Genomic DNA, 16,153 nt, shown 5'->3' on the forward strand with positions numbered 1-16,153 from the left:
TGTGTTGATTTCTTTGTCCCATAATCTGTTGGCTAATTGGATCATTTTTTGTTATCTTAAAAATAGGCCAGTTCATAGAAGCAGTTTTAATGTCTCTTCTCTCCAGATGTGAAGAAATGTGGAGTTTTAATATGGCGATATAAAATTTATTTCAATCTAAGTTGCTTTATACTATAACATTTTAGAAGAATCTATGTTCTAAAATATTGAAACCAATATTTTGTTTATAGTTAAAATATATAACAATGTAACAATATAATCTTATATATAACAATATAAGGGGGAAGGATATATAAACAAAGGGAAGCACTCTTGCTATTATTAATTATAAAGGCTTTACCAAAGCTGCTTTTATATTTCTGGTGTCATTACAGAAACTAACAGTTCATTCCTTTGTCACCATCAGCAAACCTGTTGAAGAGGCTAAAATGCAAATTTAGGTTTAGAAGCTTACACTGTATGCCCCCACAATAAAATGTATTACACATTTAAATAAATAGAATCAATGTCTTTAACCTTTTAACATAGAGCCATTTAAAAATTGAAAAAGAATCAGATGAAAACATCTCTCCATGGATAAAAATATTTATATTCTCTTTCTTTCATTGTTTTTCTTGTTTTATGTAGAATATTAAAACACAGTTAAGGATAAATTCAGAAAAGTGAAAATGACTTTCTGTTTTCTGAGGCAGATTGAAAACCTTTTAGAGAGGATTGTTCAGATGATCCAAAAGCAAAGGGAAAATTAAAGTCATCTTTCCCATCTTGAGAAACCTGAGCAGAAGAGGGTGTTGGAAATGCAAATGCAAATGAGTCTTCATTGTCCATTTTCCCAAAGAAATCTCCTTGAACAGAATAATACTCTGAATTAACATTTGATACAATATATATCAATAGCATATGAACATTAATTATATTTCCATTATTAAAATAAACAAAAACAAAAGAGAACACGTTAATAATAGCATTGGATCTGAAATTCTCCAGAACATATTATGAATGCAGATGGAGTTCTTTTTAAATATTTTTTTTAGAAGGATAAAGTCATTGACTGGCTACATATATACTGTACATACAGTACATACATACATATATATATACGTATATATATTCTCTCTGTATGTGTGTATATATACACATACATACACACACAGAAGATAGATAGATAGATAGATAGATAGATAGATAGATAGATAGATAGATAGATAGATAGATAGATAGAATATTCTGTAATTCATGAATCAACAAAAGCTAGTCAAAACATATTTCTACTGTGAAAACTTACCAATATCTTTGTGTGGGGAAGTTGGATTTATATTTCCAGTAGAGCAGCTTTCATCTAACTGAAAGATAACGTGAATTCATTAGAAAATGGCACAATAGGCATAATTGTGGGCAATTATGATAAGCAATGAGATAAGAACACAGTCAATACTAAACTGGTCACTGGCACACTCAATATTACCAAGGAAGAACTCATTAGCTTTATTCATGGTGGTGTGGGGGTTTGCCATTGGGGGTGTGTGTCGCAGCATCACAGAGTTAGAGAACCTCTGTAACAGAAATTATCCTTGTTAAATGTGTTTAATACCTCTCTAACAAAGACCATCAGCACCGCTTATGGAAACAGATCTGTAGTTAATTATGCACTGTGTGAAAAAAGTGGTTCCTTTTCTCTGACCTGAAATTCAGCTTAATGAGATGGCACCATATTCTAATTTTTTTCTAACCATATTCTATGCACCAGCAATAATTATGTACACATCTATCATAGCCTTTGTTTTTTTCATCTTTTTTCTAAACCTTTGATTGATTGATTGATTGATTGATTGATTGATTAGGTGTCATCAAGTTGTTGTTGACTCTTAGTGACCACGTAGATTTTCTCCATGACAATCTGTCCCTAACTTGGTCTTTCAGGTCTTCCAACAGAGCACTTGGGAGGATGCTATTCAGATGTTTTAGGAATTTCTTGACTTCTTCTTTACCAGGACTCCAGATCACAAAAGTGTCATCCGCATACCAGAGCCAGGTGGATGGCTTTAAGGGTTGGGTATCCAATGCCCTTTGTTCAAATTTCTTCATGTAGAAATTGGCTATGCCTGAGCAAAATTGGCTCCCCATGGCAACTCCCTCCGTTTGCTCATAAAATTCATTGTTATAATGGATGTAGCTGGTTGTGAGGCAGTGATGGAAGAGGTTGGTGATGTCTTCAGGAAATACTTTCTTAATACAGTATATAGCAATATCTCCTTGATCGGCACTTTGGTAAAGAGTGAGACCACATCATAACTAATCAATCTATCACTAGGATTGAGTATATTGAGTTTCTCAATGAAGTGAGTTGAGTCCTTGCAACTGCACATTGGATTAACACCAGTGCATTTTTGTGATCTGGAGTCATGGTGAAGAAGAACTCCACCCTAATATTCAGTTTAAGATGGAAGAGCATAAGGATGACAAAGTTGCATTCTTGGACATTCTGGTCATTTGGAAAGGAAATCAACAACTAGGACACACGGCATATTGTAAGCCAACACATACTGTATGGATTGCTATCTACATAAAAGTTCCAACCATTATCCCCACCAGAACAAAAACATCATCAAAACTCTTAGTGACCATGCCACATGCATCTTTGAGACCAAAAGATTAGCAGTTGAATTATCTTGATAATGCTCTACGAGCTAATGGGTACTCTGCTGGTGAGATCAGGCAGGCAATGCAATGTAACAACTATAAAAACACATCTAAAGACAAACCACTTCCAATAGGAAACACAACCTGAAACAACTTAGAAGCCAACAAAGAAGATTCAAAACATCATTCAATCTCCCAAGAATGGCAGAAATCCACTTGCATCATCTACCACATCCCCTGCAGTTATGGACAGGTGTATATTGGAACCACAAAACACAGTATTTATACTCAGTTAAAAGAACATGAGAGACATTGCTGCCTAGGATAACCTGAAAAATCAGCAGTAGAGGAATATGCTCAGCTTCATATTGAACATAAGATCAATTTGATGACACATAAGTACTGGCAGCCACATCAAACTACCATGTGCATAGAGAGGCCATTGAGATCCATAAACATTTCAACAACTTCAATAGAAAGGAGGAGAGTTTGAAAATCAGTAAAGCATGGGTCCTAGCTTTATGCCATGTCAAGATTAAATAGTCCTTATCTAATCAAAAAGAATCTGCAGCAGCCTCACCAGAAAGAATACCCAGCAGTATCCTGCTCAGAAACAGTCCAGTCAGGAACCAGCTCTCTTGGAATTCTCCACATTAAACCAATCAGATGTCCACCTACAAAGGACTCAGTCAGTCCTGGCTCAAAGAGCAGTACTCTTGGAATTTCTTCAAAATAGACCATTTGGATTAGGAACCAATCAGGAGCCAACTTTCTTGGACTCCCGTGACATGGACCAATCCGAGATCAGCTTGCCAGGTTCAAATACAAGAACCCAGTCACCCCATTTCAGTTGTCTTTGCAGGGCAGCCAAAAGCACAGAGATGTGGGGGAGATAGGCAGGTGGGGGGAGTTGAAGCGCATGCTGCGGTTGTAAATGCGGGCAGGCTGTCAAGTGCTTGAATTTTGATCACATGACCGTGGGGGCACTGCAACGGTTGTAATTTCAATGACCAGTCGTAATTACCATTAATTCAGCACCATTGTAACTTCAAACAGTCACTGAATGAATGGTCTTAAGTGAGGACTACCTGTATTTTGGTTAGATTTGATCAGTATTGCACTGGAGTTTACTCAGAAAGAAGAACACTGCTTTTAATTACAGAAGACAGAGAAAAGTGGATACACGCACACATACACACACACACACACTCTATCATCGCTATTCTTTTTGCAATAGAAGTGAAAAAAAAACCTATTTATACACAGCTTTCCCCCAAACACCCAGATTTTGTGCATACTTTTCATGAATGCAATGATTTTTTAATGAATTTTTCCAGCAAAGAATAATCTGCAGTAGCTGACACTATCCATGCTGCAACAGAATCTGCTGGAATGGTTCAGAGAATTTCCACATATATTTTACACCCTTACTCTCATATCAGGTGCAATTTTTATTATTACTATTTATATAGTTGCCTAGACATTTTTTGGTGTGGTTTTGACAATGCATTGTTCTTCTGACAAATAGTTTATTTAAATTATTTTGAAAAGCACAAGTTACAGTTCAGCATGACACAATGCTAAATTTCAAGAGACAAACTGGTAATTTATACTTGTGTGGTGAATTTAACAGACAATTCAGTCTATATTGACATAATGGACAGGAAGACAGCTGGCCACACAGATTAATCATGAATCAAGCATGACAATCCAAGAACAACCCTACCCTTTTAGCTTTCCGGAAGGCTATGAAGACCTGGCTCTTCCCCCAAGTGTTGGGCTAGGATGGGGGTTGAGTCAGGACCCTTGGTCTGATTGGTCTGGCACCCGGTAGTTTTGTTTTATTTCTGTTTTTAACAGTTCTTGTGAGCCGCCTAGGATCATTATATGAGATAGGCCATATAATTCAATACATAAATAAATAAACAAGGATGTCAAAGAATAAATATGGCACGTCTATTAGTTGTGGTTGTGATCACTAGAGAAGAGACTGGATGTTAATAATATAAAAAGGAGTTTGCTGTATTTTTGCTATATATAATATCTGTAGTTAAAGCCAATATAAATGTGACATACAATTGCATCTCTTCCCCTTGTGAATAGTAAATGTTATAGAAATAATTTTGAATAGATCCCTTGCACTCCTGATTGCAGCATTTAAGATAAAACGGTTTTCCATTCAAAATAAACAAAAGCCAAAACCCAGAGGAAAAAGACACCAAATTACATATAATGTTGTATGCACTTTGATTCCAACTGATCTTAAAGACAGATTTCTTCATAAGGTATTCCAGAGAAAAGACAACTGGTATTTTGTAATAAACTATTCACAGGTTATCCATACTAGATATAAGTACTAGATCCACATGTCTGTCAAGATTGCAAAAGCAAACTCTACCTTATTTTTCAGTGCCAGTTTGTTTCTATAGCCAGCCTACTAGACACATTTCAATTAGTTGGATATCCAAAATTGTTGGAGCAGTTCTTTTGCTGCTAAATCTTTGTAAACCATTTTGATTATTACGTACAAAACTATTATAATTCTTGGAAAAATATTTCCATTTTTGCATTCCAGAACATCATTACTGTAGTATATTATAATCAGATTATCATATTCTTACTTGATTATATATGCAAGTTAGCATTACTGTTTATGCTATGTTTATGTTCCTGATTTGACTGTACTTATTATATCCTAGTTTTCTTCCATATAACTCCAGGTGCTGATCATGGTTATCTTTCCCCTCTTTTATCCAAGAATAGTCAAGCAGGGATTTTGATCACGTGACCATGGGGGCACTGCACCCTAAAAAAATAGCTATGTGAACTGAACATGTATTATTACCTGATCTGATGAACTCTCAGCTCCAAATGCAGAAAAATCAAAGAAATTAAATCCAGGAGACTGTGACTTTGAGATAAACCCAGTAAGAAAAGAAAAACCAGGTGACTTGATCACCAATCCTTCACTTTCTGGTGGAAATCTAGTATAATGAAACAAAAGAAAATAGAAGTATTAAACGGAAGTTGAAAATCATTCTTCTTGAGGATCCTGAAGAAAGGCAAAATTCAATACAGTAATAAACTTTGAATTAACAGTGCTTACAGTTCAAATGGAGTTCTCATCCCACTAGAGTCAGGTGTCTTTGGAATTATGTTAGGCTCTGGAATTATTAGCCCTGGGGTTGCTTTAGCATCTTTCTCTCTTGTTGAAGAATAATGTCCAGTAGAGTTAATAGAAATTTCTGCCTGCCTATCCTGTTTAAGAGAAGTAAGGTATATGGTATTTAAAGAAACCACAACCACAAAAATATTCAGGGCCTTTGAAAATTTCCATAAGCTAAACAATCACTTTTTGGAGCAATAATATAAAAATTATGGGATATAAATTTATAAGATCAATACATAGATGATGGAGTAAGAACTGAAGTGTTCTTCAGACACAAATCTACACATGTACTACAGACATGAATGAAATTGTTAATCTTCTGTGCAGGTATCTTATTTGAAGAGCATTTTCTCAAGCAACTGTTTTCCAAAAAAAGTACCATGTAAGGAATTTAAAGCCCCTGACATCAACTCACTTAACATTAGCATATATCTGATTTTCAAAATTATTGAAAATCATTTAATAGAACAATATAACAAAAAAGTTAAACTAACCTGAGATATAACTGCAGAATCCATTGATTTGTTTCCCTTTTGTTTGTAGTCAGCCTTTTTTCCTGCAACAGAAAATTATATTTAATAAAAATCAAGATGCATATGGCATAGCATTAGTGATTATACTAGTACAGCATTGGAGAAGGAAAATGTATGCTGCTGTATTCCAATCACGTAGCTGTATATCAGCCTGTAGTATCAATGTCAAAAAGGTTGTAAGATACAGTGATCAGAATACCAAATAATAATCCATCACTTGATTTACTTCCCTGAAAGTTGCCTTGTGGACCCATGGGATATACAGCACCTAGAAGAGGTATCCCAAACAGTCAATAAAAAAAGAATGTGTGAACAGTACTGAGAGAGGGAGAGGCAAAATACTCCAATGGCCAGCTTAATAACTTGGGGATCTGATGTGGGATATAACATAGTGAAGAACCAAGCATAGTAGGCTCAATTGAGGAGGAAAAAAAGAAGACCTGACTTTACCCAGATAAGTCATTCATACTTAATTCATTTCTTGCCTCACTCTAATTTGTGCAGTGCTACAGTTCACCAGTGCAGTATAGTGGTAAAGGTGTTAGATTGGAATCACTGAGATTCAGACTCATGTTTCCATTTTATCATGGCATTCAGTGGGTAACTCTGCACCAGTCAGTCAGTCTCTCAACCCACTCTCTCTTGCCGGATTGTTGAGGGGATACAATGAAGGGAGACCCCTAAGTATGTCATCTTGAGCAACCAAAAGAATGGTGGGATATACAGATAGTACCCAGTTTAAAAATGAGTTCCATTCCCAAGGTCTGTTCTTAAGTCAAATTTGTACATAAGCTGGAACAGTATTATTGTATAATACTGTATAAATAGTATTGTGTAATTTACTCGAACCATTTTGTATTTATCTCAAATTTTGTGTATTTAACTCAAATTTTGCTACAATAGACTCCTTTCTTAACTATGGGTCATCCATAAACCAGATGTTCTTAACCTGGGAATGTAATTCCAATGTAATAATAACAACAGGATGTAGTGATTAGGGCTATGCAAATCCTTTGAAATATATCTCTCAGAACATACCGGCCTTGCATCCAAAGTATGAGGATACAACCAGAAGCAGCTTCCAAAACTGTTCTGTAAGCTTGGAAAAAGACAAATTGCTTTAACAGTTCAAAAAAGTCATGTATTCCAAAGAACCTCTTTTGACAGATTTGCACAGCCCTAATAGTGGTGCTTGCTTGTTCCTGATTAAACAGGTATAATCCATATAAATGAGGTATACCACATCTTGTGTGTAATTAATAGAGTAAACAATAAAATATACAACAGTAGGTGTACAAAATAGCAGTTATGGGGGATCCTAACAATTGTTAACTTTGGCATAATAGCACATACAAACCACAAATTTATTTATTTATTTATTTATTTATTACATTTGTATAACACTCAGTTCCCAGCAACTTTTCAGTCTTTCTAAATCAAAAATTGCTCTCTCACTGTCTCTCGCTCTCTTTTTGCAGTAATTCACATATTAAGTTTATGTTTAAAAAATGCTTTTCATTCCCTTTCTTCTCCCCTACAATTATTTAGCATGACCTAGGATGCAATATCCAGTCAACCACTAGATGGCACAAAGACATATATACAGTTCTGCTTCCATCTATTCTTCCTCCAGATATTTGCAACCCATATTTCATAGCTAATTTAGAGCAAAATCTAATGCTGAAAAATTAGGCTTTTCTTCACAAATGAGAGTTTCTCACTACATCCCTGCCCTCTGAAACCACTCATACCTCAAATCAAAATCTTTATTATGGTCATTGACTAGGATAAAATAATGTAAAAAGATAAATAATCTAATCTGTAAGGTACACAAAAATAGATTACAACTATTGACACAGAACTAATACTAAAATCTATTTAATAAGCAAAAAAGTAATTAATATAAATGATACTAATATTAAGACTTTGTGTAATATGATATACTATAATATTGTTAATATATAAAATGTTTATATATTGGAATAAGAGTAATAAAATATATTAATTTTTTGTCCTATACTAAAGTTTATAATAAAAACTAAAAGATTAAACAACTGGGGATAAAAACAGTAATACAAATGTATAAATATGATTTTATCTGGTCTAGTTATCAAATTAAATATTATTTACACTCACAGACCAAAACAAAATATGAAATCACTTATATTACTTCAAATCTGCTACAGTGAGTCTCCCAATCTTCCAAAATAATATGGAGAGTGAAGGATTTTCATCTCTCTTCTGATAAAACCTATTTTATCAAAGAGCTAATAGTAAACTGCAATATATAGAATGCATATTTTAGTAAGATTTTACCTTTTGTATTTTCAGTCTTAAAACACTGTTTAGTGAGTGTGTTCTTCTGATTAGCTAATAATCTGAAACAATTCAGAGAATGATTAATTTATATCAGCAGAATTATCTTCATATAAAATTCATAATCTACATTTTATTAATGAAAATTGGATGACTTGAAAAGTTACCTGAATGATATTTCTTTGGGAGCATTTGTTATAGATGAAACTGTTTCTACAACATTGGTTTCTGAATTGTCATCACATTTCTAAAACAAAAAATACATATTTCAAATTAAGAGGAATACAAAATTCTGATATAAGACCCATTTATTCTCCTAAAACCCTAGAAATAGTGTTCAAGTGATTTTTTTTCCTCCCTGCCACTATATTCCTTCTAATTTACCTTTTTTGTTGGAAGGAAAACTATTGTAGTGAAATCCCTATTTGTTTAAAAGCTTATTTGTTTTTATTTATTTTATTTTTAATATATGTTAAACATATTACACAGAACATTGAATGCTTGGGTCTTGTATACTGTGGCAACATATCTTTTAAGTCACCTAACTAAGTAAAGCTTCTTCCTGTTTTTCCCATGAAATTGTGTGCTGTAAGAGGAAATAAAATGTCAGTAGGTCTAAAGGATTTCATACAATAGACAGTTCTGCACATATTAAGCTTGGGCAAAAAGAATCTTGGTAGAATAAAAACAGAATAGATTCCTGACCTCTGTGAAACTATCTTTGGATGCACCATGCTATTTTTAAATACATTTTATTGTGCTGAACTAATGAATGCATGAAACTCATTCTGCTTTTTATTTGCATACCTGATTTTCACTTTCCATATGGTTGAAATACACACTAGTCACCGTTGAATATCCTGCCAGATCCTCTTTCTTTTCTGCACCTGTATTATTTAAGATTATGAACTCTATATTATTTAGCTGATTCTCACATAGAAAAAAAGAAAACTGACATCAAAAGGGTAATCATATAGTAATAGTCATCCTACAGTATCAAACATGAAGGACTTGGGAAAAAGTGTATGCAGTATTTAAAATTTCTAGATCCTAAATATTATTACCTATGAAGGAGAAGGTTAAAATATTTGAATAAGGGCTTTCCCTACTTGCACCTAACCACAATACAAACTTATTCTGGCAACATCTTTTTTTTTGGCCATGTTTCCAGGCTTAAGTTTTCTTTAGCTGAAACAGTGTTAAAGCAGTGTTTTTCCCCTTATTCCAACATGTAACCTCAGGTATAACATCTGTTAGGAGGGAAGTCAAGTGTCTGCACTGACTCAAGGCAGAGGCTGCAGAGGTAGGACATGGATTTCATGCTGGTACAGTTTTGTGCTGAGCTTTTGCAAACATCCAGCCAGTGTAGGGACTGGCAACAGAGGACACTATGGGTAGTTCAGTGAGGTCCAGAACAAGAGAAAGAGAGATATAAAGGGTAACCTGGCCAGCATTCTATTGCAATAATTCAGATGTGAGAAATCAGAGCATGAATCAGCTGCTGTGCCATCTCAGCTGTGAAGAACAGATGGATTCTGTGAACATTCATCAAATGAAAATTACAAATGTTGGTTATACTGATAGAAGGTTTTAAGAAAAGTTCTGTGTCAGTTTAGATTTCTAGTTTCCTCACCAGCAACAAGCCCTGCAGCTGGCAGCCCTGAAAACAGAATGGGTGGTGATGGGACAATCAGAAGGAAATAAAACAGTCTTGTCCGTGTTCAGTTTGAGATGGTGATGACAAATCCAGTCTAAAACCCTGCCAGGCTCTTGGAAGGGTATGCCTACAAAGGTTGTGATGTTTCTGTCTTGTAAGAGGAGAAATTGTGCAAGACAGAGCCCTATGTGCTCAGAGCAGCACTTTGTATCTCCCCCTTGAAGGGGAAAGATGGCACATGACTGAAGCCTGCCACAATTATGCCTTTTTGTGAGCCAATATGAGCATCAACAGGCATGTCTGTCATGGCTAATGTTGGTAAAAGAACTTTAAGCCCTTGAATGGCAGATGGACTATTCTAGAAAGCTAGATTATGTCTATGGACCAGATATTTCCCATCTCTACTTTAAAAAATATCACCAGAGAAAACAGAGTCAAGTCAGTTGTGTTCAGCTAACAGGTTCCAGGTTGACTGATATGGAAACACCTATATTTCCTGCAACAAAGATATCAAACTATGCAGGGAAAAAACTTGATATATTCTATAATATTCCGATGTGTTTAATAAGTCATATCACAGTTTATATATATGCTATGGGGATGATGGCACACATATAGCAATAATATCCAGCGCATAGTCTAGAGTCTATGTATTTAATTTGTATACTGCTTGACTCCCAGAGACTGTACTATTTCTTGTTCTGATGCTGCTGTTAAAAATCAAAGGAAATATATTGCAAGTCCAGTACTATAGTATGTATCAATGCTCTTTTGGTAAAAGGTTTTGTTTCCTTCTATAATTTTTTTTTTAACCAGGTTTGATATTTTTAAGGTAATTTCCCTCATTATACTTAGTACAATGTGATGCATATATGCTTTTCTACAAAATCTTGTTTGTGACAGCTGAGTATTCATACAGAGATTATGAACTGCAGTTTATTGTGAACATCAGTAGCACATTTATTTTCATTGATCCCAAAATCTCACAACTAAATCTCTAAATATTTTGTTACCTGTATCTCTGATCTGAAACAGTGGTTTCAGAGTTGGTACACTTTGGACTAATTTCTGAAAAATGCTAGGTAGATGCAATGGTTTATATGTCTGTCCTTTCTCATTCTCTTTGAACAAGCTGAAAGAAAGTTTCACAGTTAAATCAGGCAATATTTTTCCAAAATGAAAGAAACATGGATATGCCTGAAACAGGGTTTTGAAATGAAAGATAAGGTCATTAAAAGAATGCACAATCTAATGTCCTCTCTGGATAATGTCTATCAATTTGTTTAATAGAAATATGAGAAGAGTGGAAAACATACCAAATTATTACAGAGTTATTGACCTACCTATGAATAAAACTGTTAACACAATCTTTTCTTTTTTTGAAAAACAAGTATATTATTGCTATGTTTTTTAAAACTTTGTAGCATATAATTCCCCTTCATGGATCACTGCCTTGTCGTGGCGAAGGGGCTTGCGTAACTCAGTGAAGCCATGAGCTATACCGTGCAGGGCCACCCAAGACGGACAGGTCATGACAGAGAGTTCTGACAAAATGTGGTCCACTGGAGAAGGAAATGGCAACCCACTCCAGTATCCTTGCCAAGAAAACCCCATGGACAATGTTAAAAGGCTAAAAGATATGATGCCGGAAGATGAGCCCCTCAGGTCGGAAGGTGTCCAATATGCTACTGGGGAAGAGCGGAGGGCATTTCCAAGTAGCTCCAGAAAGAGTGAAGCGGCTGGGCCAAAGCCAAAAGGACGTTCAGCTGTGGATGTATCTGGAAGCGAAAAGAAGGTCCGATGCTGTAAAGAACAATACTGTATAGGTACCTGGAATGTAAGATCTATGAACCAAGGCAAGCTGGATGTGGTCAAACATGAGATGACAAGATTGAACGTCGACATCTTGGGAATCAGCGAACTGAAATGGACGGGAATGGGTGAATTTAATTCGGGTGACCATTATATCTACTACTGTGGGCAAGAAACCCTTAGAAGAAATGGAGTTGCACTCATAGTGAATAAGAGAGTGGGAAAGGCAGTAATGGGGTACAACCTCAAAAACGACAGAATGATCTCAGTGCGTATCCAAGGCAAACCATTCAATATCACAGTCATCCAAGTCTATGCCCCAACCACTGATGCTGAAGAAGCTGAAGTTGACCGCTTCTATGAAGACCTACAACACCTTCTAGAACTAGCACCAAAAAGATGTCCTTTTCATCATAGGGGATTGGAATGCTAAAGTAGGAAGTCAAGGAGTAATCGGAATAACAGGCAAATTTGGCCTTGGAGTACAAAATGAAGCAGGGCAAAGGCTAATAGAGTTCTGTCAAGAGAACAAGCTAGTCATAGCAAACACTCTTTTCCAACAACACAAGAGACGACTCTACACATGGACATCACCAGATGGTCAATACCGAAACCAGATTGATTATATACTTTGCAGCCAAAGATGGAGAAGCTCTATACAGACAGCAAAAACAAGACCAGGAGCTGACTGTGGCTCAGATCATGAGCTTCTTACTGCAAAATTTAGGCTTAAATTGAAGAATGTAGGGAAAACCACTAGACCACTCAGGTATGACTTAGATCATATTCCTTGTGAGTACACAGTGAAGGTGATGAATAGATTTAGAGGATTAGATTTGGTAGACAGAGTGCCTGAAGAACTATGGACGGAGGTCCGTAACATTGTACAGGAGGCAGCAACTAAAACCATCCCAAAGAAAAAGAAATGCAAGAAAGCAAAATGGCTGTCTGATGAGGCTTTACAAATAGCTGTGGAAAGAAGGAATGCGAAAAGCAAGGGTGAAAGGGAAAGATATAAGCAACTGAATGCAGATTTCCAGAGAATAGCAAGGAGAGATAAGAAGGCCTTCTTAAATGAACAATGCAAAGAAATTGAGGAAAACAATAGAATGGGGAAGACTAGAGATCTCTTCAAGAAAATTGGAGATATGAAAGGAACGTTTAGTGCAAAGATGGGCATGATAAAGGACAAAAAAGGCAGGGACCTAACAGAAGCAGAAGAGATTAAGAAGAGGTGGCAAGAATACACAGAAGAACTATACAAGAAAGATCTTAATGTCCCTGATGTCCACGCTGGTGTGATCACTGACCTTGAGCCAGACATCCTAGAGAGTGAAGTCAAGTGGGCCTTAGGAAGCATTGCTAACAACAAAGCTAGTGGAGATGACAGGATTCCAGCTGAGTTATTTAAAATACTAAAAGATGATGGTGTTAAAGTGCTGCACTCAATATGCCAGCAAGTTTGGAAAACGCAACAGTGGCCACGGGATTGGAAAAGGTCAGTTTACGGTCCAATTCCAAAGAAGGGCAACGCCAAAGAATGCTCAAACTATCGCACAATTGCACTCATTTCACATGCTAGCAAGGTTATGCTCAAAATCCTACAAGCTAGGCTTCAGCAATATATGAACCGAGAACTACCGGATGTACAAGCTGGGTTTCGAAGAGGCAGAGGAACTAGAGATCAAATCGCCAACATTCGCTGGATCATGGAGAAAGCACGAGAGTTCCAGAAAAATATCTACTTCTGCTTCATTGACTATGCAAAAGCCTTTGATTGTGTGGATCACAACAAACTGTGGCAAATTCTTAAAGAGATGGGAATACCAGACCACCTTACCTGTCTCCTGAGAAATCTGTATGCGGGCCAAGAAGCAACAGTTAGAACCGGTCATGGAACAACCGATTGGTTCAAAATAGGGAAAGGTGTACGACAAGGCTGTATACTGTCACCCTGCTTATTTAACCTATATGCAGAGTACATCATGAGAAATGCCAGGCTGGAAGAATCACAAGCCGGAATTAAGATTGCAGGGAGAATCATCAACAACCTCAGATATGCGGACGATACCACCCTAATGGCAGAAAGTGAAGAAGAACTAAAGAGCCTCTTGATGAGGGTGAAAGAGGAGAGTGCAAAAGCTGGCTTGAAACTCAACATTAAAAAAACTAAGATCATGGCATCTGGACCCATCAATTCCTGGCAAATAGAAGGGGTAGAAATGGAAGCAGTAACAGACTTCATTTATTTGGGCTCCAAGATCACCGCAGACGGAGACTGCAGCCATGAAATTAAAAGACGCTTGCTCCTTGGGAGGAAAGCTATGGCAAGCCTAGATAGCATATTAAAAAGCAGAGACGTCACCTTGCCGACAAAGATCCGCATAGTCAAAGCTATGGTTTTTCCAGTAGTAATGTATGGCTGTGAGAGCTGGACCATAAAAAGGCCGAGCGCCGAAGAATTGATGCCTTTGAACTGTGGTGCTGGAGAAGACTCTTAAGAGTTCCCTGGACTGCTAGGAGGTCAAACCAGTCAATCTTAAAGGAAATCAACCCTGATTGCTCATTGGAAGGATCGATAATGAAGCTCAAGCTCAGATATTTTGGCCACCTAATGCGAAGAGAGATCTCTTTGGAGAAGACCCTGATGCTGGGAAAGATTGAAGGCAAAAGGAGAAGAGGACGGCAGAGGATGAGATGGTTAGATAGCATCACTGAAGCAATGAGCATGAAACTGACCAAACTCAGGGAGGCAGTGAAGGACAGGAAGGCCTGGCGCAATATGGTTCATGGGGTCACGAAGAGTCGGACACGACTTAACGACTAAACAACAACAACAAAGCATATAATTGCTTTTAATTCTGACCATGAAGATAATCCATAGATGATTCAACTAAAATTACACAATATAAATTAAAACCTTTCTAAATACTGGAAGAATTGTATTTATTACATATCTCTAAGTGTTTTACAAATCAATTCTTAAAACTATTAGCAATAAATATCATAATATTGTTAACACTTTAAAAATAGGTAAAAGTTAAATAGCCCACTGCCAGTTGGATAAGAAACAAGACATAGATGTTAATCTCCAAAGTCCTGTAAGCAAAGCCATGTTTTCATTGCCTTCTGAAAAATGATTGAAGTGAAGCTAATCAGATTTTAGAGCAAGAGCAGCTATGTTGCTTCTGGATCACTAGCCCCTTCACTTCCTAACCTGAGGGATCCCATGACATCCCCTCTCAAGCAGAAAGGACAGGCTGGCCAGAATCAGTTTGGAAGAGATAGTCCCATAAATATCCTGGGCCCTTACTTTGTAAGGATTTATAGGTTAAACTAGCATTCTAAATTGTACTCAGACCTATTGGATGGCAATGCAATACCTGCAGATGGTTATATAGCCGAATCAGCATGCAAGTTGCTGTATTTTGCACCAATTGCAATTCCTGGGAAACTCACCCAAAAATCTTTCACAGTTAATCCCACTCTTGGTTTATTATCCATATTTCCTAAAATCTATAACTTATGCAACATAAGAAATCTATTCAATTTATGTTTCAAGTTGTCATGTTTGTTATCATGAAATACTGAAAAACAAAAATACATCTTTCATTGGATCAATGGGAAATAGCTGACTGACACAATAACAAAAAATCCTACATTGATGAGAGTGGAAACCACTGATGGCAGACTCTTACAGTCTGGACAGATTTCTAAATGTAAACCTGTCTTCACCTCACAATTTTTTATTATCAGGAATGCTTGCAAGTCTATTGTTCCTTTATATGTTTTCATAGTACTGACAGGGCAAGCTACTGTATATAGACAGAGAGCAAACCCCACTCTCTTCTAGCACTGAAGATGTTACCTAGCCAGGTAATGAAACATCTGCAAGAAAATAACTTAGCTCAGAGAACTCCAAGGACTCCACAATATCCAAATTAGAATGTGGCACATTAATAACTTTGACTGTACCAACTACCATGGTTTCAATGCCAGTGCTTATCCCCACTTTACTAAAGTATC

The 16,153-nt window shown here is 36.4% G+C and overlaps 1 protein-coding gene across 1 annotated transcript in view; it reads right to left on the reverse strand.

Annotated features, from left to right (window-relative positions):
- Positions 1-654: 654 nt before the first annotated feature.
- CUNH14orf39 (chromosome unknown C14orf39 homolog) overlaps positions 655-16,153 on the reverse strand; it is a 36,305-nt gene continuing 20,806 nt past the window's right edge. Inside the window, exons 10-18 of the mRNA XM_088149910.1 lie at positions 11,329-11,447; positions 9,466-9,545; positions 8,826-8,905; positions 8,659-8,720; positions 6,304-6,365; positions 5,747-5,898; positions 5,486-5,624; positions 1,286-1,343; positions 655-845 (exon numbers count right to left, since the gene is read on the reverse strand). Coding sequence (XP_088006036.1) covers positions 655-845; positions 1,286-1,343; positions 5,486-5,624; positions 5,747-5,898; positions 6,304-6,365; positions 8,659-8,720; positions 8,826-8,905; positions 9,466-9,545; positions 11,329-11,447 — 943 coding nt within the window. The remainder of the gene's footprint in view (positions 846-1,285; positions 1,344-5,485; positions 5,625-5,746; positions 5,899-6,303; positions 6,366-8,658; positions 8,721-8,825; positions 8,906-9,465; positions 9,546-11,328; positions 11,448-16,153) is intronic.

This window comes from Python bivittatus, unplaced genomic scaffold (genome assembly GCF_059951505.1).
Source record: "Python bivittatus isolate LINGU-HERP-01145 unplaced genomic scaffold, Pbiv_v1 ctg000580_np1212, whole genome shotgun sequence".
Taxonomy (NCBI): domain Eukaryota; kingdom Metazoa; phylum Chordata; class Lepidosauria; order Squamata; family Pythonidae; genus Python; species Python bivittatus.